Source organism: Sparus aurata, chromosome 2 (genome assembly GCF_900880675.1).
Source record: "Sparus aurata chromosome 2, fSpaAur1.1, whole genome shotgun sequence".
Taxonomy (NCBI): Eukaryota; Metazoa; Chordata; class Actinopteri; order Spariformes; family Sparidae; genus Sparus; species Sparus aurata.
Window position 1 is genome coordinate 35,407,211 of NC_044188.1, and position 25,409 is coordinate 35,432,619.

At 41.5% G+C, this 25,409-nt stretch overlaps 1 protein-coding gene across 5 annotated transcripts in view; it reads right to left on the reverse strand.

The window, feature by feature from the left end:
- Positions 1 to 2,787: 2,787 nt before the first annotated feature.
- Positions 2,788 to 25,409, reverse strand: part of LOC115568677 (vascular endothelial zinc finger 1-like) — a 60,521-nt gene continuing 37,899 nt past the window's right edge. Inside the window, exons 3-7 of one of the 5 annotated variants that reach the window (XM_030396185.1) lie at positions 20,244 to 20,313; positions 19,853 to 20,021; positions 4,777 to 4,818; positions 3,760 to 3,825; positions 2,788 to 3,584 (exon numbers count right to left, since the gene is read on the reverse strand). In XM_030396185.1, the coding sequence (XP_030252045.1) occupies positions 3,220 to 3,584; positions 3,760 to 3,825; positions 4,777 to 4,818; positions 19,853 to 20,021; positions 20,244 to 20,313 (712 nt within the window). In that variant the 3' untranslated portion in view covers positions 2,788 to 3,219. Of the gene's footprint in view, positions 3,585 to 3,759; positions 3,826 to 4,776; positions 4,819 to 19,852; positions 20,022 to 20,243; positions 20,314 to 23,643; positions 25,178 to 25,409 lie in introns of those variants that run through there. The other 4 variants (XM_030396200.1, XM_030396208.1, XM_030396217.1 and 1 more) reach the window with 4 other exon arrangements.

Sequence of the window (25,409 nt, forward strand, 5' to 3'; positions counted from 1 at the left end):
TAAAGGTTCCCACAGTAAAAAGTTTCCAGCTGTTTGAAAATACAGAAATGGGGGGAGTTCATGGTTGATCCAAGCAGCCTCTGAACAATGAGTGAGATTCACAATATCATTCACCCTGCACAAAAATGGAAGCTTTGTTTGTTGAAATTAAACTTTTAAATACATATACTTTCAAATAATGAGTCCTCTAAAGACCAATAGGAAAAAACAAAAAACAAAATTTGCCTTAAGAGGAAGCATTCAATAAAGACTCCAGCAATAAAAATCCATTTAAGGAGTTTTAAAATAATGCGGAAGATATAGTCAGGTATCATACATCATCTTTGAAGTCGGATATTCAGTTGAGGAAATCAATCGGTCACCTTCACAATACCTACATTGTCCTTCAATGGCCAAAAAGAGGTTGACAAATGTGGAGGTTTTGCTTCTCCACAGCATATAATGTGTTTCCTACCAATAGTGCTGCAATGAGCATTGGAAAACAAACTCCTCAAGTTTTGAAAAAAGGGTGAGCAAGGAATAAATAGAACCACAATATGGATGAACATGATATTGTAGTAACTGCCCAATAATTTCAAAACATGTAAAAGTGGAATAAAATACTATTTTGGTTTGTCATGAAAATGTTGTGAAACCTGCTGGTGTGATGAATTTAACATGAATATACGCATTATCACATATAAAAAGTTTGAATTATTATTGCAACAATTAATGGGGAAGATGGGAATTAAAAAGATGCAACATTCAATGTAAGTGTGAACGACAGTACCTGTCGGCTTTTAATGCAGAATGAGCCATCACAATCACCACCACCATTTTCAGTAGCGTTAGAACAAAAGGGTAATGACAAGTGGGTGGCTGGAGTTGCTAATTTGATTAACTGGGTTTCAAAAGGATAATTTTGTGTCCCATGATGTGGTTAAATAAATGTTTATAAGAGCCTTATCTTTTCAAATAATATAACATTCAGGAGGAAACGCTATACTTTGAAGATCTTTGGCACAGAATTAATGTTATTTAATCAATACCTGCACAAAATATCTGCTTTTAAACATCTACCTCCAAGATCTTCCTTTTATGCCTTCCAAAGGTCTAATGAATTGGATTTAATGTGCCAAACATGATCAAACAAAGGTGTCTCTTAAATCTTTTCTGGTTGTGTTGAATGTCCTAGATATGAGAGGAGGTCAAATGATTGTTCCATTTGTATGAAAAGGCATGTTGATGATTTTGTTCTATCCACTCATTATATAGATAATAGCTTGTTTGTAGGGCTGCACAAAAAATCGTTAAAAAATCGTGATCTCGATTCACACATACACGTGATCTCATTTCTACACACAGCGATTCTGAAGCATTTTATATCTCGAGCCGAATCACAAACAAATGCTCCTCTTTTCCTCCCAGATTTTTTTAAGCGCCCCCAAACGCAGCACCGCCGCTGCCTCCTCCCTCAACCTGTGGTAAAGCGTCTTTACAACACGTGATTCAGTGGAAGAAGCCCACCTGCAGTTAAGTGTTTGGAAGGAGTGAGTGAGAAGCCGTTTTTAGACAGGGCAGCAAGCCGCCAATCTGCCCGTCCTATTGACGGCTAGGTCCGCGGTTTTAGACAGAGGGCGGCAAATTGGGGGTCTGTTTTGGTCCGCCGATTTGCTGCCTCGGACGGTACACTTATTTCCGCCTCGACTGCTAGCTTGTTGTTGTAGCGACAAGCTAGGAACGGTCGCTACTTTCAAATTAAAAGCCCCCCGCTAAGAACCCAGTTCTAAACTCCAATGGGGTGTAATGTAAAGCTCTTATTTTGAAGACAAATTCGTTGTCAACTGTTCGCAGCCCAACTTCGGGCTTCACGTCACGTCACATGTTTACGCCTACCTCTGAGGCGGCTCTTGGAAAAGGAAGAATATTATGCCTCCGTTTTAGAAAGCCGATCACAGCAGCTATCACATATCACCTAGCCAAAGCTACGGCCCCAATAAACACTGTACAACATGAGGTATTAGAGGATGCCCTCTCATCTGGAAGACTAATTTTTTTTTTTACTTTTGTAAAAATCATTTCTCATCCAATGATAGAACTAACAAAACAAAAAAAACATTGCTTTGGCAGAGGCATAGTAGTATGCCTCGGCCATACTACAATGTTTTTTTTTTTGTTTTGTTCAAGTTCATCAGTGCAATAAACATTTTGTGAAAAAAATCGTGCCAGAGAATCGTGATCTCAATTCTAAGCAAAAAAATCGTGATTCACATTTTTTCCAGAATCGTGCAGCCCTACTTGTTTGCATTTGATGTCATATCATTTCATTGTTAATGGTGTGAAGTGCAGATGGAGGGCAGGAAGTGATTTAAGATACAAAGTGATGCATGGTCATGTACACAAGGTTCCTTGGTGACACAAAGGAAGCAAATCACAAACTCTCAAAATGCCTATGTTTGGCATTGTTTATGATTGCCAAAGACTTCATCTGCCAAAAGGAGGAGGAGATAGTTGCATTGTCCTCAATTGTATAGTGTCCACTTCGTCAAATTAAGCTTTGTGACTTTGTGGCTACTGTGTAGCTGTTTCCTTACTTTATTACACTGAAATAATTATTTTTCTTTCCTTTGCTGGAGTCTGATCCCCTGTAATTGAACAGACACATGCAGCAATGATAATTAACTTTCCTCTATTCCTCCATGCCCTCAATCTGAATTTCACGAGCCACCGGAATCTCTTGAGTGCAAACAAACGATTGAAGAGCTTATGTACTGCAAGTAAAGACACAATTGTTATTAGTAACTGTAATGTGATTACTCAATTTAGGAGCTTTAATGGTTTAAATTACTGCTACAGACAAGTGTAATGTCATCACAGTAATGTGATACTTTGTAACATGTTATCCCCCAACACTGTCTATGACGCAAGAGTTTATCCATATTGCCCATCCTTAGAATAGTAAGGCTGATTTCTTTTAAGGAAAGCCAACTGTATCTCAGGTAATATGTAGCCATATACTCTACAACAACTAACCAAACAAATAATTTTCTATGATGGGTTATGGGTATCTGAAACATTAAATATTGATCAATTAAGCCACAATAAATATTGGTTCTGTATGTGGTTGTATAACATTAGTTATAACATATCACGCAAGAGGGCCATTTTACTAAGATTTGACAAGCTCATCCATTATTAGGCAGTTAAAACAACATCGGCACCACATGGTCAATAAAAGCTCTACCAAGGAGGCGAGGAGGGCAGAACTTGAGATAGAAAAGGCATGCTATCCATTGGCCTCATGGCAATGTTGAGTGGCCCGGTAATATTCATGGGCATGGAAGTGGTGATGGCCACGGGGTGGGCAATATTCATATGTGCTGTTGTAGGTATATTGACAGAGGCCAAGTTCACAGGGCCAGTGATGGTGACAGGGTGCTGCAGGTTGACCGGTGACGTGATGTTGACGGTGCTGGTGGCGATGTTCATCTGAGCAGCGATGGTGACAGGGTTGCTGGTATTGCCACAGCGGCTCATGGCCGAGGTGATGGCTGCCGAGTTGGTGACCGGTGTCGATGGGGCTGAATTGTGAACGTTGTTGGCATCTGTGTTTATAAAGACAAATAAGAGTAAATTTAGGGCTTTTTAACTTTGTACTACCATCCAAAACAGCGATAGAGCGTCCTATATGCTTCTTGGCTGTTTAGCTGGGTCACTGGAAATGTCAATACATCATTAATACATAATGTCAACTGTGGTAATATTGTTGAAGGAACCTACCTTTGTGAGAGATGTCAATTAGGACTTGGAAGGAGTGATTTAAAATCTCTCCTACTGTCAACTCACCTGAGGGGTAAATTCAAAAAGCAGGATCAATAGACTAACCAGCTAACTGTCCATTTGTTTTTAATTTTAAAAGATTTATTTTGAACAGGGACCTATCATGTAGGACATCCTGAGCTTTGTGTGTGCCTAAGGCTTGGTGCGATTTACACTGCAGGACTGGAAATTTAACCTTGTAAAATGTATTCCAGGCCAGCACATCACGGACATTATTGTCTTGTTTCACCAAGTGTTTCCCACACATACACTTTACTTAGGTGGGCCAAGTGGATCAACTCCCCTTGCCCTACCCCTTCCATCTCCTGTCAATAGCACATGTTAAGCAAAGAAAAGAGTGACAGAGAGGGAGAGCGACAGAATGTGTGAGAGACAGAGAGAGAAAGAGAGAGAGAGATATTATGTCCCTCATATAAACACATTGATTGTGATGTGAACACTCTTTATTGTAAGCCTACTTATACTGCTGTTTTGTACAAGCTTGTAAGAGCACCTGGTTGTTGCGATGTCATTTGTAGGACTTGGCCAACTACCAACTTGGTAGGAAACACTACCCATCCATGCTTGTACTCAATTTTAATCAAACATGTTTGCTACTATAATTGGTAGCACTAAAAGTAGGTAGTTGATTCTGTCAATCTGATCAAAATCAGTAAGAAATGAAAGTTACTGGTAATGTAAGATTACCTCTGGCCAAGTAGTTTACATCAAGCTGTTATATGGTCCAGTTTTTGGTTAACTTAAATTATCTACTGATCCTGCTTCATGAAATTTAACCTTACTTTAACTCTATATCTTTAAAACAAAAGAACCTCGATAACGACAGTCCTTAGAGACAAGAAATGCCTCTGTGCTTAAACGACATGGTACATGAACAACAGGCCACTTATGTTTTGCTGATTTGCAGACGTTATAACTCAAGAGTTTTGGGGTTTCGACTACCAGCTACTTGATTACCTTTTCGTGGCACTGAGTGGTTCCACTGCCAGTCATTTATGCCTATTCAGAAATACAGACACAGATCGGGTTACAAGAGCACAGAATGGTGGTGCTATTAACTGGGAGTCAACTTCAACAGTTCTGAGTTAATGGCATGGGAATAGGGTGTTAAATATTGAACATTTTTTGATGGGCTTTACAGTTTCCAGTGAAGTCAGGACAAAAAAGTATGTGTCTTTTCTTTGAAAGTATCACTTAAACCAAAGTCAGAACAGAGAGGTCAAACATATATCAATTTCAACAGCATTTGTAACATTAAAACACTGGCTTTGAAACTTCTTTGAAACTTTGTAACACCTCGTACATGGTGAAAATGCACCTGTTTAATAGGTTTTGCCCATGATCACATGATGAAAAGTGATTAAAAGCTGGCAGCATGACGAGGTAGATGACTCACTTTGAATCGGCCTGAACAAGATTGCCAGTGCTGTAAATGCCAATATTCTGTAACGGTCAAGTGCCCCCTACATGCAGCAGGAAAATTCAATGTTTTAAGGAGTGACATATTCCTAACCAGATGACCAAATCTGCCTCAAACATAGTGAGACAACACTTAAGACTTTGATGATGCTGTATTGAGTATTCATGGAAAAGCTTGGCCTTGGTGGTATGGTGAAAGCCGATGTTGTGCCATAAAGCAGGAAATTGCTCCACCTTACGGCCAATTTCCACTGGATACATCTCTGCTGCGTTCTGTCTCCGCCATGCCAGCAGAGCTGATAGATTTCACTTTAGTCTATGTGTTAATTTCCACCAGGTCCGGTGTGCTGGGGAACTGCTCCGTCCCAGCTCCGGCAGTCCGGAGCCCTCCAGAGCAGATATGCAGGACTTCTATTTCTGGCAGATGCCGGAGCACGACACAGCAGTTTAGACGAATTTAGCACCGAGCAGACAGGAAGTCAAGCATGGAAACAACAATATAAAAACTGGTTGCTTTTTAAAATAAAACACTCCGTGTTGACACCAGCACATAAATCTCAAAAAACGAGACAAACACAAGTTCTTCTGTTAATCCTTCGTCCGGGGACACTTGTTTTTGTTTTTTATAACACAGACCTGTAACTGCGCTTGCGAGTGATCATGTGATTATCGCAGAAATTTCGCGGCCTCCCGACGCCAGCTGTCTACCGTACTGTGCCGTGGCGGACTCAAAGCGCAACCGGTGGGGATTGTCGGAAGGCGAATGGTGGAGCAAAACCGGATCAGAGCCGTAATGCAGCGGACACGTATCCAGTGGAAACTCGGGGTTACATAGCTGAATCTGCTCCAAACCTCACTTGTGATAAGACTCCTGGCCTAAAGACATTTACATGCCAGTATTCTTTTACATTCATAGTACCACCTAGTTACATAATCACACTTTTCTATACTTCTTACAACAGCCCATACAGCTAGGTTGACAAACACAAATGAAATTGGTTCACATATCTGTCACACCTACATCTACAAAAAAGTCCATGGTGCCCCCATCTCAACCAAACAGGAAGTCATCCATTTTAAATTGTTTTGCTCATTTTAGGTGATTTGCATGTATTGTATTTTAACATGCTCCTGCCGCAGCTTTAACCCAATCAACTTCACATTTTCACAGGCCAATCTTAAAACTATTTTGATGAAAAGCTATTTAGAGCTTGAGTTTTAGTTGAATGGCGTGACCATAGCAGCAGTGTGAAAGTTAATAATTTGCCATTAAACTGGAAGTTGTTGTAACTCCACTATACATAAGCACCTACATATAAGCACCTTGAACACTCGTAAGACCACTTAATTCCAACAGGAACCTGCTTTACCTGTGTGTACTCTTACTAGCAAGTTGACCAAAATCCTTCAGGCGTTCAAAATGGTATATGGTGAAGATTCTGAGTTCTCATTGGACACTGATGCAGTACCAAGAGATTATTCACCATGACATAGAACATTTTTAAAACTTCTGGATAAATGGTACCTACTGTCTTGTTTTCCAATGATTTTGCTGCTCTTGAGAAAATTAGTCAGGATGGTCAAGAGTCAACCAAAAGACCAAACAGGTGTCACTGTCCACGGTCAACCGTGTTTTGCATTGCTACCACCTGAGAGGCTGGTGTACAAGACAGAAGCCCTTGCTCCAGATTCTAACTGCTGTATCATATGACTTATTTCAGTTTCTTGAAGATATTTCACCTCTCCTCCAAGAGGCCTCTTCTGTTCTAAATAATTGGAAGGGAGTTTGCAGGCTTTTAAACTCTGTGTGGGAGTGTCCTTACAGAGTCGTATAAACATGTGTGAGCTCTGAATTTCCGATTTGTTAGTTGAGCACAGGTGGGAATGGTTGTTAAGTTGTGTGGAACTCAGTACTGCATTGTAGGTCAGTCATAAGTAATGTCTTAGGCCCCCGCCTCTGTTCAAAGATGGCAGTTCCAGTTTGACATAGAAGGATTCTTTTACTTATCTCTCAAACCATCTGTCCTCCCTGGACAGTATGTTTACGTTGTTGTCCTCAAAGGAATGGGGAGACAAAACAACCTCTGCTTAATCAGTTAGAACTGAAGAAGCCTCTTGGATGAGAGGTGAAATGTCTGGGTTCAAGAAACTGAAAGTCCAGTTGCCTAAAATACAGCAATTAGAATTAACTTGACCTGGATGACTGAGAACCGTCATTTGCATCTTTCTCCAGATGTGTTAACTTTGTGGTCATTTATGCCTTTTTTGATAGAACATCTTGGTGATGACAGGAAATGGAATGAGAGAAAGGAGGGATGACACACGGACGCAGGTCGGACTCGAACCCTACCCCACTGCAGCCTGGATAAAGCCTCTGTATGTGGGTCACGTGCTCTATTGACTGAGCTAAAGGGGCACCCTGTAACCTTAATCTTGATGAACGTTTGTTGCTGATCACACAGACAAAGAAAAAACCTTCTGTAGGAAAACTCTCTTGAACCCCAGGAACACCATACCTACTGTCAAGCATGTTGGTGGTAGTATTATGCTTTGGGGCTGTTTAACTGGCAGTGGATCTTCTGCTTGAAAGAAAGTAAATGGAACCATGAAAAAGGTGAATTATCTCCAAATTCTTCAGGAAAACTTAAAATCATCAGCCAGAAGATTGGGTCTTGGATGAAGGTGGGTGTTCCAACAGGACAATGATCCTATCACACATCAAAAGTGGTAAAGGAATGGCTAAATCAGGATAGAATCGAGGTATAAGAATGGCCTTCCCAAAGTCCTGACTTGAACCCATAGAGAACATGTGTAATTTGCTGAAGAAATACCTAACTTCAAAGATACTGTCATAGATACTGCTATCCAAAGTACCTAATTGAGGTGAAAATGGCCAAGGAAAATTGTATTAGAACTACTTGATGTATATTTTTGACCCAGGACATTTGGTCACATTTTCAGAAAACATAAAATATATAACTCGTTTCTATGGTGATGGCGGCGAGCATGGATGCAGCGGCCCCTCCAGGGATCAATGACAGTGAATGTTTTGGGTGTCCTACCCATCCCAGACTCATTCAGACACATTCAAAATGTACAGACGAGAGAATCAGGGCAATGCAGGCTGCAAAAACTTTGACAAATGGTTGTGATTTTACAGCAGCATGGGATCTTATTGGAGCCAGCCAACTGTAGGAGGAGGAAGCGGAAGATGTGTGAACGTAAACAAAAGAGGGGAAAGAGAGCCGGGATCCATGCTTGGCTTAAGGCAAACCCCTCCAGAGAGCAGTAGCATCGTTTCTTCAATCACTTGACAACAAGCTGGATGAGATACATCTGCTGAAAGAAAGCCACTGAGAGTGGACAGACTGCTGTGTGTTTGCTTTCACAGAAACATGGCTCAAAGACAATATCCCAGACGAGGCCATACAGCTGGAGGGGATGACAGCTTTCCAAGCGAACAGAGATGAAGCTACCTCTGGTAAAAGTAGAGGAGGGTGCCTGTGCATCTATATTAACAAAGACTGGTGTGCAAACGCCACGTAAGTCTCTAAACACTGCTCTCAGCTAGCGGAGTTCCTCATCGTAAAATGCTGGCCATTCTATCTGCCGATGGATTTCTCCATAGTGATTGTAGCTGTTGTTTACATAGTTCCAAGAGCACAGGCTAAAGCTAATGCAAACGAAGCCCATCAGTGAGCTCCTGACTAAACAACCAGACAGCTTTGTAGTGGTGGCAGGGGATTTCAACCACACAAGTTTAAAGGCTGTTTTCCCCAAATTCAAGCAAGTTGTTGACTTGTTGTTGACAAACCAGAGGAGAGAACATGCTCGACCTGGTGTATACAAAATCCCCAGATACATACAAGGCAACACCCCGCCCCACCTCGGCCACTCTGATCATCTATCTGTTGTGCTGGTGCTTGCTTACAAACCACTACTAAAGTGTAGCAGGCCAGTGAAAATACAAATCCGTACCTGACCTGAGCGGGCAGAATCAGCACTGTGTCATAGGCATTGAAGAGTATGCTCAGGTCGTAACCAGCTACACTGCAAAGTGCACAGAGGATGTCACTGTAGTCAAGTCTTTCACTGAACGTGGCAACCGCAAACCCTGGATCACTACACAGGTTCGCCCGCTGCTGACAGCACGAGATGCATCCTTCAGATAGATATGACTGCTCTCCGCTCAGTCAAGTCTGTGCTCTCAAAGGGAATAAACACTGCAAAATACATGCAGACAAAATCCAGGGACACCTCTGTGACACAGGAAACACCACACAGATGTGGCATGGAGTCCAAGCTCTGACAGATGACAAGTCCAGGCAGAGGGTCAACGATGATGATGTTTCTCTTCCAGACAGGCTCAACAACGTCTTTGCATGCTTTGAAGCACCAAACCCGACAACCAGATGGAGAGCTGGTCCCTCTCCACCATCTATCGGGCCTGCCCTAACCATCAACGCAGCAGACACACGCAGGACCGCAATCAGGGTCAATCCATAGAAAGCGGGAGGCCCGGAAAACATCCCGGGACGTGTGCCCAGAACCTGCTCTGGTAAGCCAGCAGATGTCCTGACTGACATCTTCAACATCTCCCTCTGTCAGGCCATCATCCCGAGATGCTTCAAAACATCAATTTTAATACCAGTAGCAAAGAAATCAGTTGTATCCTGTCTGAACGACTAGCACCCCGTCGCACTGACACAAATTGTGATGAAGTCTTTTGAGTGGCTTTTCAATCCACACATCACAGCCTCCCTGCATCAAATAACCCCTATCAGTTTGCTTATTGTCCCAACCGCTCCACAGAGGATGCAATATCCACCACTTTGAACTCAGTCATCACTCATCTGGACCAGAAAGACACCTATGCCAGAATCCTGTGCATTGATTTCAGCACAGCATTCAATACCATCATCCTCCAGAAACTAATGGAGAAACTCCTCCTACTCGGCCTGAACACCGCCACATGTCTCTGGATCCAGGACTTTCTGACGGAGAGATCTCATTCTGTCCGTGTCGGAAATAACACTTCCAACTCCATCATGCTAAGCACTGGATCTCCTCAAGGCAGTGTACTCAGTCCATTGTTTTTTACACTGCTAACACACGACTGTGCATCCAGACACGAGGGGAACCAGATCATCAAGTTTGCGGATGACACCACAGTGGTGGGACTCATTTGTAGAAATGATGAATCAATGTACAGAGAAGAAGTTAAACACCTAGAGGGGTGGTGCAGAGAATATAATCTGGTGCTCAATGCGGACAAAACAAAGGAGATGGTTATCAACTTCCAGAGGTCACAGCCTAAGCACGCTCCTCTCAGCATCAGTGGCTGCACAGTGGAGAGAGTGGAGAACATCAAGTTCGTCGGAGTGCAGATCTCGCAGGACCTATGCTGGAATAAAAACACCTCTGGGATCACGAAAAGGGCCCAGCAGAGACTGCATTTCCTGAGGAAGCTGAAACAAGCCTCTCTCCCCATCAGCATTCTCAGGACCTTCTACAGTGGTGTGGTGTAGAGTGTTCTGATGTATTGTATCTCGACATGGTCCTCCAGCTGCAGTAGGTCAGACAAAAAAGCCCTGGAGAGAACAGTTAGAGGAGCTGAGAGGGTCATCAGAGTTTCCCTCCCCTCTGTCCAAGAACTCTTCCAAAGCAGCTGCAGGAGCAGGGCACTGAACATCATCAGGGACACCTCCCACCCTCTCCACACGTTCTTTGAACTGATCCCATCAGGAAAATGGTTCCATAAAGGTCGAACTAACAGACTTATCAACAGCTTCCTTCCACAAGCTGTTAGATTAATGAACTGCTCATCTGGAGCATGTGCACTACTGCACTTCACGAGCCCTAAGTCATAGTTGTAGTTTTACATTTTTATATTTATATATTGTGTGTTATTTATTGTGTCTTCTGTTATTGATCCTGGAGAAACATAATCAAATTTTTGTTGCCCTGCTTTGTTGGTTCAACAAAATGACAATAAAGCTTTGATTGAAAAAATCATTACTGAAGCAAAATTCATGAATGTTTTTCCATGAAAAGTAGTATTTGTTCCACTCATTCCATCACAGAAATATATCTATATATACACACACTACATGGCCAAAAAAGGCACCATATGTATTTAACAAAGCAACTGATGCAGTGAGAAGCTTCTCATTTCATAAACAACCATGTCGGAAGACACATCCTGTGGTTGTGGAAAAGATGAGTTTCAGAAGGGTCAAATTATTGGTCTGCATTAAGCAAAGAAAACAACTAACTTACAACTGTAGTACTCATGGCTATGTTTAATAGTCAAAATTAGAGCATTTCCACACACACAATGCAAAGAGAAATCAAGGGATTGGGACTAAATAGCATTTTAGCCTTAAGAAAACCAATACCAGTGAGGCTTATCGGATAAAAAGGCTTTAATTTGCTAGGGAGCATAAAGATTGGTAAGGGTAAGAGGAGAGGCAGATGAAGTGATGCACCCATCATGACTAGTATGCACAATACAAGCCTGGCAGTTGATTAGCAACCAGAGTCCAGACCTTAGCCCCACTGAGAATCTTTGGGATGTGCTGGAGAAGACTTTATTCAATGTAACAACATTCATTTCCATCCAGAGTTGCATTAATTAAAAGAATTGTTAAAGGACTCTGTGTTGGCCAATCCATCTGTTTAAATGATTTTTCATCCTCCCTGAACCAGTCTTTCACATTTTTTATTTTTTTATTATTTTAATATTTTAATATTTTTTTAGCCTTTTATGGCTTTATTGATAGTTTAGCTGAAGAGGTGACAGGAAACAGGGTGAGAGAGAGGGGATTGACACGCAGCAAAGGGACCAAGGCCGCGGGTCGAACTCTGATCCGCTGCAGTGAGGACAAAGCCTCTGTACATGGGACGCCTGCACTACAAACTGAGCTAAACGGCGCCCCGAGTCTTTCACATTTTGAGGATGATGGATTGTGGTATTGTCATCTTGAAATATTCCAATTACATCAGTGGAAAAAAAATCCACCTGGTTATTCAGTACATTCAAGTAGTCAACTGGCCTAATGTTTTGAGCATGTAATATTGTTGAACCTAGAACAGCCCAACTGAAGCAACCCCAGATCATAACATTGCCCCCAAAAGCTTGTATGGTAGGCACTAGGTATCATGGGTGCATCACTTTATCTGCCTCTGTTCTCACCCTGTGAGAAGAGAGACCCCATCACCCTGGAACAGGATACTTCTGGATCTCAAGGCTACACAGCTGTTAAGTCCCAATCCCTTGAGTTGTATTCACATTGGCCCTCATTTATCAAACGAATGTACAGCAGAAAACCATGCGTATGACCATTACCACTCAAGCTTTGGCATTTATCAATTTCGACGTGAGCGGAAGCTACGATCAGGACTCACGTCAGGTCTGAGCTTGTGTACACAAATCTGAGTCTGTGGATTTGCAGTGCAGCACAGCAAAATCTGGCTGAGTCTGAAAATAATTATCAAAAAAACCTCAGCTGTCATTAAGAATAAGCAGTCACATATTTAGAACAGATCCAAAGGAATTCCTAAAACGACTAAAAAAATTTTTTTTTTAATTAAATTTAAAAAAAAGCCCATGTTTTTACTGATACCATTTATTTTTTGTAAAATAACATATGATAGGCTAAATAGCCTAACATGACAACTAATTACTGGAATACCTAATAACCCCGCTGGCAAACCCTGCTACAGAGCAGGAACGCAGATTTAATAGTGCGCACACACGTCACAGTGGAGGGCTGCTTAGGGTTGCTGAAGGGCAGGTTGGACCAGCAGGGGGAACGCTGCTGTATACACCAGAGAAAGTGTGCAATATTATTTTGGCCTGTTCAGTTTTGCACAACATTGCAATAAAGAATGGAGTGCCTTTGATATGCCGGCGCTGCCAGGATGCCGATCTCCGTCTGGGAAAAGTTTATCTTCTTGCCAGTGTTTCTTCTCTCCATGTTTGACCTCAGTGGGCAAGGCCTCCGAACCTGGAATATTTAAGGGCGTAACGTGTTAATGACGATCGAATTCAGCCCCCGCATTTATAAAGACCCGATCATCCCAACGCTAGGATTGGTCAGATAAGAATGTTTCATAAATCATACGCGTGTCCTGTCGTAAGACCAATTCTGTGCTCAGATATGCACCCGTTTTCACGCAAGATTGATAAATGAGGGACACTGTGTGTGTGGAAATGCTCTTACCCTCACTATTACACATAGCTGTGAGTTTTTTTTTTTTACAATTTAATTTAAAGCCCCTGTACGGAGTTTTTAACTGGATATAGAAAAGTCTCTGGTTTCTGCTGATGTGTCTCTGTTACCTACAACAGCAAATGAGCCCATCAGCGTGAAGATACGCTTTTTCTAAGTAGTCTAATTCTATACCTCTGAAAGGCATTGGTCGGGTCGGACCACTGACGAAACGATTTACGGCAGTCAGACCGGAACTGACGACATTCAGGATACGGCCAAAGTGATACGGCATAGCTGTTTTGTTGCTACGCTAGCCAGTGCTAACCGAGCTAAAACTTTAATCATGGCTGATAATGAGACAAAGAAAAGAAAAAGAATTCGAACCGAAGACCAACGAAAGGCAGAGAGGGAATCCGATCGAGCTAGGGCTAAAACACGGATAAACATTGGCGATTCCTTCCAGAGATGGAGAGAGTTGCGGGGCTTGAAGGGAGGGTCGGATCCATAATTCGCCCGATTCCTCCTAGACAGGTTTTTAAATTTTATTTCATTTATGAAATGTAATGCGGGACGTAGTTTACAGCAATACATGAATTCATGTTGTTACAACAAAGCTGGCTAACATTACCACTAGATTAGCTCTAGATACGACACTCGTGAAAACGACAACAAACGTCTTAGATCACGCATCCATTTCAGCTGTGTGTATCAGCCCAGCCGACCTGCAACGATGCATCGGTAATATCCTCTGTCATTATAAATGATTCAGTTTCTTACTTAGAACAAAACATCCATCACAATCACTGTGACTTTGCTGTAACACTAGCTCTGTAGCACCGTGGGTAATATATATAGCTGGGAAATTGCAGTGCAACAGCAGCATTACTTTGTTTCACCGGCGGCATATTATATTAAGTAGAAATACAAATAGACACATTACCTCGTCCATATGCACGCTGCAGATAGCTGCTAAAAAAAAAAAAAGTTCTCAAAGCAAGTCCCGTCGTCTTTCTGACGTTTCCAAAACAAATCTACACGTGCCGGCCAGACAAACGTCTTCACGACAGTGGGCGCTAGAGCTCATGGGAAATGCAGTCTTCATTCCGGCAAAACACTACCGCTTTCGTCCAGCGGGGCCGCCAAAATCAACACTAAATGAAAAGTCTGTACAGGGGCTTTAACCAAATGTTTAAGTGATCTTTGATCATTAGCGGTGGGAGAAATAATATATTCTTAGATGCATCGAGACGCGGACGTGGATGATTCTGAATCGATTTACAAAAGTCAGAAATCGAATTTCTAAATGTTAATTGACAACGTAATGGTGATGGAACGCAAGAGGCGGAACTCGAGGACCATCGAGCAAGCGACATAAAATTTTCCACCCAACTCGGAAAGACCAAAGCGAATTACAAACTCTACCGCAAATTTGATTGCCGAGGACTTGCATCTGTATTCAGTCGTGCTTTGTTGTGCGCCGCTTGCATTTCAACACATTGTGCAACAACTTTTTGCATGTGTTGAAATGCAAGCAGCATAAAGTAACATAGCACTGGGATATGCTGCTTATTTCCCATAACAGGAGGATTTTGTGATTGGAAAAGTCTTATTCTTACCTTTGACTGAGAGCAGCTTTTTCTTTAATGACACATAGAGAAGAAAAATTAATCATTTTATTTTTTATTATCAATGACCAAAAGTATTCATGTTTTAGTATGAGTTGATACATAGGTCCATAATGTGTTGAAATGCAAGCTTCATTGAAAGCTTTTTTATTTTTATATAGGCTACAGTATACCGTTTTTCTCTCAGGGATATGCTCATTGCCAGGATTCCCTGTTCATCTCAAATCTATTTGTGGCAAAGAAAAGCCATTTCTTTAATAAAATATCAAAATAATTAAATATTAGGGCTGTCAAACGATTAATTTTTTTAACAGCGATTAATCGCATTTTGTCCACAGTTAACTTGCAATTGGCAATTTTTTTGGCACATTTCTTTCTGTTCTAAATGTACCTTAATGTATTTTGTTCATGTTCTTAATACTTTTAACAACATAAGAAAGGACAAATATGCTTGCTTTTTGAAAATGTTTATTTAACACTTAAAATCATGCACTTCAAATAAAAAGGCTCAAAAAATATCCCCTCACCCTAAATGGGATCAAAACATGGTGATGTCTGCTTTTGACGGGGGGGGGGGGCTCACTGCATCTGCCGTGTGTTTGGCTTGCAAATGATATCTGAGACTCGACGTACTTCAATGGTAACTCATTTCATGTCGACAGTACGTGCAGATAACTTTTGTCCTATCGACCGGAACCATCTGGCAGTGTTTTGAAAGTGAATTTGCCGTTCATAAGTCCTTTCTACATTTACTTTCACTTTCGCTTTTCAGTCCACCGTGTTTTTCCCGAACGCCAACCCTGCTTATTCTTCTTCTGATTCCCTTTCTTATTCTTCTGCCACCCTCTGGATCAAGACTACAGGTGCCAGTGACGGCCGTAAATCAAACAATGTGCGTTCCTTTTTTTTTAATACCGAGCATTAATCGTGCTTTAAAAAAATTAACGGCATTAAAAGGAAGTTGCATTAACGCATGATTAACACGTTAACTTTGACAGCCCTATTAAATATTAAGTTAATTAATCTGTTGATGTTCTTTAATGATCACCACAAATGTAGGAAGTGATTAGCAAACTCAGATTTGATTATTATCATTTTAAATCATGCATGGAAATGTACACAAAAAAATTGTTGCATCAAGATGCATCGAGAATCGGTTTAGAATCGAATCATTCACCTCTGAATCGGAATCGAATCTTTTTGAATCGTGAGTTGTCAAGAGATTCCCACCCCTACTGATCAAGTATCATTCTGGATTTTCTTTTTTTTTTCAGCACGTCTTCCTCAAAGATCATGGTCCACCACTTTCCCTCCAAGTTTTAAAAATGCATTGGAGAGTTCTTATCCACATTTATGATTTTCAGCAATCTCCTTAATTGTTTTCTTTGCTCAGTGCAGGCAAATAATTTGACCTGTCTGAAACAGACTAACTTCTTGTCTACGACCTCAGGTTAGTATCTTCGTTAAATCTAGATGGTGAATTTTTTTGTCACTCATCTATTTTCATCTCAATTAGGCACTTTTGATAGCCATGCAGAAGCTTCTGGTATTCCTCTGGCTAAAATCTTATCCACTCCTCGACAGAATTGGTGAAGTTTAACTAAATGTATTTGCTTTGTTGCAGAGCACAGGCCTCTGCCTGCTGCCAACAGGTCACTAGATCCCCTCCAGCCAATATCCATACAAATTTTCAATGCGTTCTTGGTTTAACATGCCCAATATATTTGCAATGCCCTGAGTTATGAAAAATTGTTTTGTTTGTTTTTGTAACCACTTTAGTTCAGTTGTGGGGCTATAACTCGGATGAGGGGACAAACTCAAAACTCACAAAAATATAGTTGAAGCTGTTATTGAGCAAAAATGTTTGTTTTGGGGCTATAAACGACACTAAATGATGATTGAGTGTCCATTGTGGTCATTAAATAATAAATAGTTATGGTCAACCAATGTAAACTGACTGAGTAGTAGCGTCACCTGGCTTTGTTCGAATATCCAGACAGTGAGAAAGCAAACTGATGTTGCTAATGAGCTCCAAATGCCTCAGTGTCATTAGCAGACTGGTATCTCTAAATCAGAACACCAGTTTCGTGCATGAAAGGCATCATGAATTGACCATCCAGCAGTTGTTGTCATTGATGTTTACTCTCAAAAGCAGGAGAAGGTGTGAGTGCTGTGCAGTCATCAACATGGTCCTAAATCCTAGTGCTGGAGGAGGTGGCTTAACTGTGTGCGCTGGAATACTGATGGATATAAATCTGATTAGTTTTTTATCAATGGAACAGTCACAGGTCAGTCATACCTGCAGGACATCATCCAGCCCATCGCTATCCCCAAGTGGCACCAGTACTCCCCAAACTTCATGTTCATGGATGACAACATGCCCCCACATCATGCTTGTATGGTCACCACGCATCTCCAGAAGAATGGTGTCCCTGACATGTAATGGCCGGCAGTATTGGGCACGTTACTTTTAAAAAGTAATTAGTTATAGTTACTAGTTACTTCTCCCAAAAAGTAACTGAGTTAGTATCGAAATTACTTCACTATAAAAGTATTTAGTTACCAGGAAAAGTAACTATTCATTACTTTTATTTCTTCGCCCTTTTGAGCTCGGCAGTCATTTTAGCGTACTCAACATCTACATATGTATTTAGAAAATGTCTTTCTGCATGGCGGACCGGCACCTATTTTGCCAATGAGTGCTCTGAAGGAGACTGAGTCAACTGTTGATAACGGGAGCAAGTTCTCAACAACATACCTGTCTATCATTGCATTCAATTCAGTCTGTGTCACAAGTTTTTGTGAAGCTGTTAGCAGAGCTCACGTTAGCCACACCTGGCCTGCTATCATCATCAACAGTGTCAGCAACAGAGTTTTGGCCAGTGTTAGTTTTGTAGAAGCGTGTGCCACTGAGAGATGCTTCATTAGATCAGAGTTGCTTACAACGAATGTAGACAAAGGAGATTAAAGTAATGTCTGTACTTCCACTTTGAAAACGTTAACTTTCCCTCCGGACTCGCAATTGTTGCAGCTCACCTCTGCTAGTTTGTGTGTGAGAGGCTGCTGTGTGCGTGTGTGGCTTGTGTGTAAACCGAACATTGCCACTGATTGGCTTAAGAACTCTCACTCAACGTTAGAGAGCCAATCAATCATCACTTATGCGGTTGTCTCGCCCCTCCCTCCTCCCTCACCGGAGGAAAAAAAAACAGCTCTGCAGCTCCGGTGGCTGAGAGCCGAGTCGGATGACAACAGCTTCAATGATCAGCTTCAGTTTGTAACGCCCCACATTTAATAGTCGGTAACAGTAACGGCGTTGTAACTATGGAAATAGTAATTAGTTAGATTACCCATTACTGAAAAACAGTAACGCTGTTAGTAACGTTGTTTATTCTAATGCCGTTATTCCCAACACTGATGGCCGGCCATGTCAATTGACTTGAACCCCATAGAGCATCTCTGTCTATGCCCATGACCCACCACCATGTGACCTCCAGGAATTCTAAGCTGCTGCCATCATAGAATGGAGCGCTATTCCGCAAAACAATATTCAACATCTGGCATGGAGTTTGAGCCAAAAATTTCTGGCTGTCATCGAAGCACATAGTGGAAATATCCGTTTTTGACTGTGTGCTTATGATCAAGTGCGGGGTATGTGTCCAGAGTTATATGAAATATGCAATGAAAGTCAAATGAAATGTTTCACTTTTTTTTTTTTCACCAAAAATAATCACAAAACACGATATGAAAATAAAGACAGGTCGGAGAATAAACATATTTCCCAATATCCCTAACTAACTTTGAGTAGTGTATATAAAACACTTAACTTTGAAACATTTTCAGCACAGATTTCTGTGATCTAATTCTACAGGATACATTTGTTCAATTATAATATGTATATCCTGCCTCAGGACATAACATCTCTCTCTGTCTATGTCTTTTTTTGCTTTTTGTTTCTTTTAAAAGGGATAGAGTCCTGCAGTAATGATCATCATTGAGCTGCGGAACTCTACTGCACTTGGTAATCGACTCACAGGGCTTCCCCACAACAAGTAAGGCTTCTTGGGTGGTGAGTTTTGTTTATCTTTTCCGACAAATACGGCAACGATATCAAATGTTTGATGCCTCGAAATATGTGCTGGGACCTTGTTTCTAATGTTGCTGAAGTTTGGTGCTGTTCTGAGCTTTATTTGTGGCTTTTTGATGGCAGTTTATACCTTGACCTATTTACTGCAATGTATTGTTGTCGTGTGGTCGTTTCTGAGGATGCTAATACTACGTAAGCTAGCGGTCTGCAAACTTTATCTCTCGAGGGGGGGTCCTACTCGGTGTCACGGTGTGTTAGAACATGGATTAAACTTACACCGGAATATCCCTTTAAGTTATCATTTGTTGAAGTAGGAAGCTTAGCCAGACACTATGTCAGTCTCAGACTTTCACAATTCAACATTCCGACTTGAAAGGGGTTGATTAAAGAAAGTTCATTTAGGGCACTAACTGCAGGAACAACTGACTTGTGAAGCAGCCATTGAGGCAGTGGCTTTCTATATTTCAGTTCCACCGTAAATCAAATCACTGCTGGGTGAGTGGTGTGCTGACTGAAAAACCCCAGATCTGTATCATGAAAATTATGTATCCAATATGTCTGGTGCAGGTGTAGGTGTGTGGATGAAGTGCTTACATCACAGTTTAAACATGCCAAATGTTTCTGTGTTACACTGAAAGTGAGCAAAGTAGTGAGGAGTTAAGAGAAGAAAAATAGGACATGTGGCCTACCTTTATTGTGACATGCATTGCTGAAACTGGCTTGGCCGTGGGTCTTGAGGTGACTTGTGATGTAGGCAGCACTTAGCATTTTGCCACATATGTTGCAAGTTACTTTGCCTTCATGCCTAATCATGTGGGAGCGCAGGCGGTCTTTGGTAGCGAAGGCAGAGGTACAGGCCTGGGACAGAAAACCAGTTATTTATTTATTTTTCTGAGGAACCAGATTCTCTCATACTGGGATTTTCATAACATAAAGACAGGATCTTTGTGTTCAAACATTTTTAAAGGTTTCTGAAACAAAACAATAGCACAAATGAGAAAATGCTTGAATGAAACTCTAAACTTGACTCTTTCTTTTCAGCCTATTGGTTTCATTTTTACACTTAGTCATAATTCTTACCGTAACTTGGCACTTGAAAGGCCTCTCTGAAGAATGGACATGCTTGACATGACAGCTAAGGTGATCAGGTCTGCAAGGGGAGATGAAGAACATTTTAATTCTTTAGCTTTGTAGTGGCATCATTTTGTTCACATAACATACTAAGAACTGGGTAATATGTAGAGATGCACCGATGAGGATTTTTGGGGCCGATCACCGATCACCGAAAGCAGTATCTGCCGATCCCGATATTGCTGATCACCGATCACAGCGTCAAATCCATAAATTCTTCTATATTGTTGTCTTGTGTAACTTTAATATATTCAATTAATGATTCTTCTTACACAACATTGACATTGTATTATTAAGTATAAAAATTAGGAGATGAGAAAGTATCATGAATTGACCACCGTTTTATTGCAGGCTGAGGCAATGTGCAATATCTCACATTTTAGAGACTCTCTTAGAGTAAACTTGGACTCAGCTTACATAGAGTAACTGTAGCTTACTAGTGGGAATGCATGCAGTCAGGGTGGGAATTTTGTCATTTTAGGGGCAAGTCCATTTGGCCTTCAGTTTTTTTTTCAGGGGCACCAAGGCCACATGACAGGGCACAAAGGCCACTGGGTAAAATGTGTTGATTTACCTTTCAGACTGACACCATAACATCCTAATTTATAATAAGACCCGGATTGTGTATCAAAACATTTTTTTTATACCAAAATCAAGTTAAAGTTACATTAGAAAGTAGTTTTTGTTAAGTAGGGCTAGGGTGAGGTGATTTTTGTGACACCTCACTGAATATTAGTGTTATTGAATATTTCTCCCAATAGAAATTCCCCAAAATTATGGCAAAGCACATTTTTTCCAAACAAAAAATTGTAGAATAACCAGCAGTAGACCACTGATGTGTGGAGTGATTTTGGTGACACTACACTCTGAATAATAGTGAAGTTATTGAATTTTTTGTAGTTTCTCTTTTCGGTGTTGCACTTTGTAGACGGTCCCTGCGCCCTCGTCTCACAGCTGGCTGACCATACAGACCAGAGTTAATGTCCAGACACTCGTTTTGATTAACATACGGTTGTAGCTCATTGTCTACCTTACTACGGTAGAAAAGACCCGTCGTTTGTGTTTTAACAAGGTTTCACTTACGAGTTACTGATCCGGGAAGTTCAAATCTGTGAATATATTTCAAACTTTACCGGACTAAATCCTACCACATAAGTCAGTTACGTATCATGTCAAAACCGGCTGCGCTCGCTTTCGCACCTGTGCTGTAAGTTTCGTACTTCTGTTTTGAGACGCTGCTGCTGTTTGAGAGGCTTTCACGTGAGATCATCGTGATGATGAGACTCCACCTGCGCGAACCGCGGACTCACTGAAGTTACTGTGAGTGACTACTGTGCACTCAGGTGGCTGTAATTCAGGGAAAGCTCGCTACGCTGACCGGGGCCGGGCCAGGGGCACAGAGGCCACTGTGGCCATACGATGAGTTTTTTTTTCACAGGGCATCAAGGCCAAAGTGCGGGGCAACGGCAGCCATGAAATTCCCTCCCTGCATGCAGTTAATGCACTGTCTTTATACTTAAACGTCATCTGATCGGCCTGATGTGATCTATTTTGAGAACTCCGATCAAAACCGATAGGGGCATTATCGGCCGATCGCGATCAGTTGCCGATCGATCGGTGCATCTCCAGTAATATGACAGAAGTTTCAATGAAGGTACACATTTCAGTAATGATGTTGAATGGTCACCATTTTGCATTTTATGGCTGAAGCATTAAAGTTTCAGTATATAATCTACATACTACTGATCAACCGATACATCTGCTGGCCGATGTTATCGACCAATTTTTGCGTTTTTGACATTTGTATCGGCATCAGCCGATGCGGGCTGCTGCGTTTGCCGATCCGGCATTATTTACAGACAGGCGTCCACAGGCAGCTCCGTGTTGCTGGAGACGCTGCACTGCACGCGCAGACCATGCATAGCCCCTCCCCCACTAGGAGAGTGCTGGAAGCCTGCTCTTCAACACAAGGGTAAGTTTTAAACTTTTCAAAGCATCTTTAGTCTTTGTTTAACTTAGTTGTTGCCTTACACTGCATTTTGGCGATATATGAGAGTGCTGCGCCAACTGAAGGAGAGCTTTTAAAACTTTGAGAAACTGTTTTATACTTGGTTGAATATTCATTCCTGTTAACGTTGATGCAATTTTGAACAGAAACTTGAACAGCTTGTTGCTTAATGTGCATCTGACATCACATTATTTTCCTCTGCTAATTTATGTTCTGGGGTTGCCATTCTGGCAGCTTCTTTTACATTTTCCTTTAGACTATCGTGTTGTCTTTGCATATTAGGTTGCATAGTAGCCTAAGACATGACATTTTAATTTATGTAGAAAAATTAAAACCATGGTAGTCTTAAATTACACATCAAGCACTTTATAGCAAGAACTGCTTCATCAAGTCCGTGGTGTAGATGTTGAAGCTTTTTACCCTTGCACAGTTAACCATATGCACCCATCCATATGATGTACACATAATGTGATTGATATGAATGTAAGATGATTGCACAAGATGGACACTGATCTGTGTTTTTGTTTATTCTTTTTAAAGAAATGGCAGAGCTAAAAACCAACCAATCCAGTGTGGCAGCATTTCACAGAGCCTACTCCTGGAAAGGCTCGTTCTACCTCACCCGTTTTTAATATTTGTTAAATATTGTCCATGACTTCATTATTGCATTTTTTCTGTTTTCGCCTCGTATTGCTGCATTTTATCATTTGCGTACGTCTTTCCGAAAATAGCATTTGTCTTATTGTCTGCCAAAAAAATATGCTCAATACACCAATCTACGCAGGTGAGCTCCCAACCCTACAAAGTATAAAGTTTATTTCCTGGTAGCTATTGTAAAAACCTTGTGCTGTTTGTTAAATGGAAATACATGACTGTCATAAGGCGTGGTAATTGTAAGAGTCTTGTCGAGTGACTTGGCAAAGAGATTCCACTAGGGAATTGATATTAACCTGTGCACCTAATGCAGGGAGGTTTGATTTTATTTCCTGGATGTTTAGAAAATCTGTTGACAAACTAAGTAATAATGGAAGTCACTGGGTGTAATTATGAACCCATTATGGAGGCCCTCAAAAGAATGGTACAGAATAAATTAGACTAAAGCCTGATTTATGCTTCTGCGTCACGGTGACGGCATAGCTACGTCGTCGACGCAGACCCCTACGCAAACCCTACGCCATAGCCTGACGTGCGCCTCCAAAAAATCCTGACTACGCGTCACGTCGACGCGTCGAGACGCGAACGGCAAAGACTGTGATTGGTCCGTCATTTCCGGCAGTTGCTTTTCCGGTCAACAGTATAACAACACTGCATTTCTAAAGTTTTTGTGGTATGAGCGGCACGGAAAAAAAGGACCAGGCAGACGAGAGAATTATCTAGGAGGTCAGAAAATATGACCACCTTTACAACTCGTCTTCAAGACAGTACAAGGATTGCCAAATGGCAAACAACTCCTGGCGGGAAATTTCGCACAACACGGGGCTGGAGGTAGCCGAATGTATGAAAAAGTGGAAGAACCTCCGCGACAAGAAGCGGCAACCCAGGCGGCCAAAAAGTGCCAGCTTTTTATCATTTTATGTCGTGGCTGGCACCACATGTGAAGCACCGCGAAACGGACTCCAATTACGAGGCAAAGGTATGTGTGTACGTGTGCTTATGTGCAAACAACATGTAATATTGACTATTGGTTGTAATCAAACACATGGACTAATAAAGCATTCACTCTTGTATTAAAAACAGACGTCGTCCAGTTCGGCAGAGAGCGACACGGCCTCATCTGTGCCATTGTCTCCCCGGCCTTCCACACCAGAATTGCCGGCTCCTGCATCTCCTGGTCCTGCTCCTCGTGCTCCCCTGCATCTCCAGCTCCTCGTGCTCCTCCTGCATGTTTTGCCCCAGTTGAGTCCCCCGTGTCTCAGCCGAAAAGAAAGAGGGACCAGCAGGATGAGTTTGTAAAACAGTTGGCAAACTTGGAGGAACGCAGAATGGAGCTACAACAGAAGATACAGCAGGGGACTGATGAGTGCTCCAGGTTCGGGCAAACAGTGGCCGGCCTGCTCCGCAGAGTGCTAGAGGACCTGAGACCAGATCTTATGTTTAAAGTCTATGCACTCATCCATGAGAGTAGACAGTAGTCGAACTAAAAAAAAAAAATGTAAATAGTTGTAAATAGTTTTGTTTGTTTTTGTGTGGTTTGAGTGTACTTTGCTGTGACTTTTTATATTGTACTTAACTTTGCTGTGACACTTTATATTGTACTTATATATATTCTGTATATATATATTCTACTATTTATTACTTGTTATACATTACAATGTATATTGAAGAATAAAACACAAGTTTGTTTTCAAAGGGTTGTTTTGATGTTTATTTTCAACAACATAGACAGTTTACACACCATCATTACATTGTGCACATCACTGATTGAGTCTGCCTCGGCAAACCATCTCATTTTGCCATTGCACGGTTCCTTGAGGTGACTGAAAGAAAGCCATCAGGTCATTTCGAACAGCCAAGGCAGCTCTGGTGGAACGGGCCCTGGACATCTGTGTGGGATCCACAGGTTCGACGAGGTTTGAGTCATTGGCCACCACTTTTCTCCACTCACCAGGCTGCACCGATCCAGAACTGTCACTGTCCACAAAATTCGGCGGGATGTATCTGCTGTCTGGGGTGCTCACTTCATCGGTGTAGGTGAGGTAGTTGTGTAGGACCACACAGGCTTTGACAACATCCACAGCTTTTTCTGGAAGGAACTCTATTGGTCTCCCAAGAATTCTCCACCGCGCAGTCATGATGCCGAATGTGTTTTCAATTACCCGCCTGGCCCTGGAGTGGCGGTAGTTGTAGACCTGCTTGTCCATGCTCATGCCTAGTCCTGTATAGGAAAGCACAATAAATTATTATACAATAATATCTATCTATCTATCTATCTATCTATCTATCTATCTATATCTATCTATCTATCTATCTATCTATCTATCTATCTATCTATCTATCTATCTATCTATCTATCTATCTATATATATATATATATATATATATATATATATATATATATATATATATATATACACACACACACACACACATACACAATACTATATACA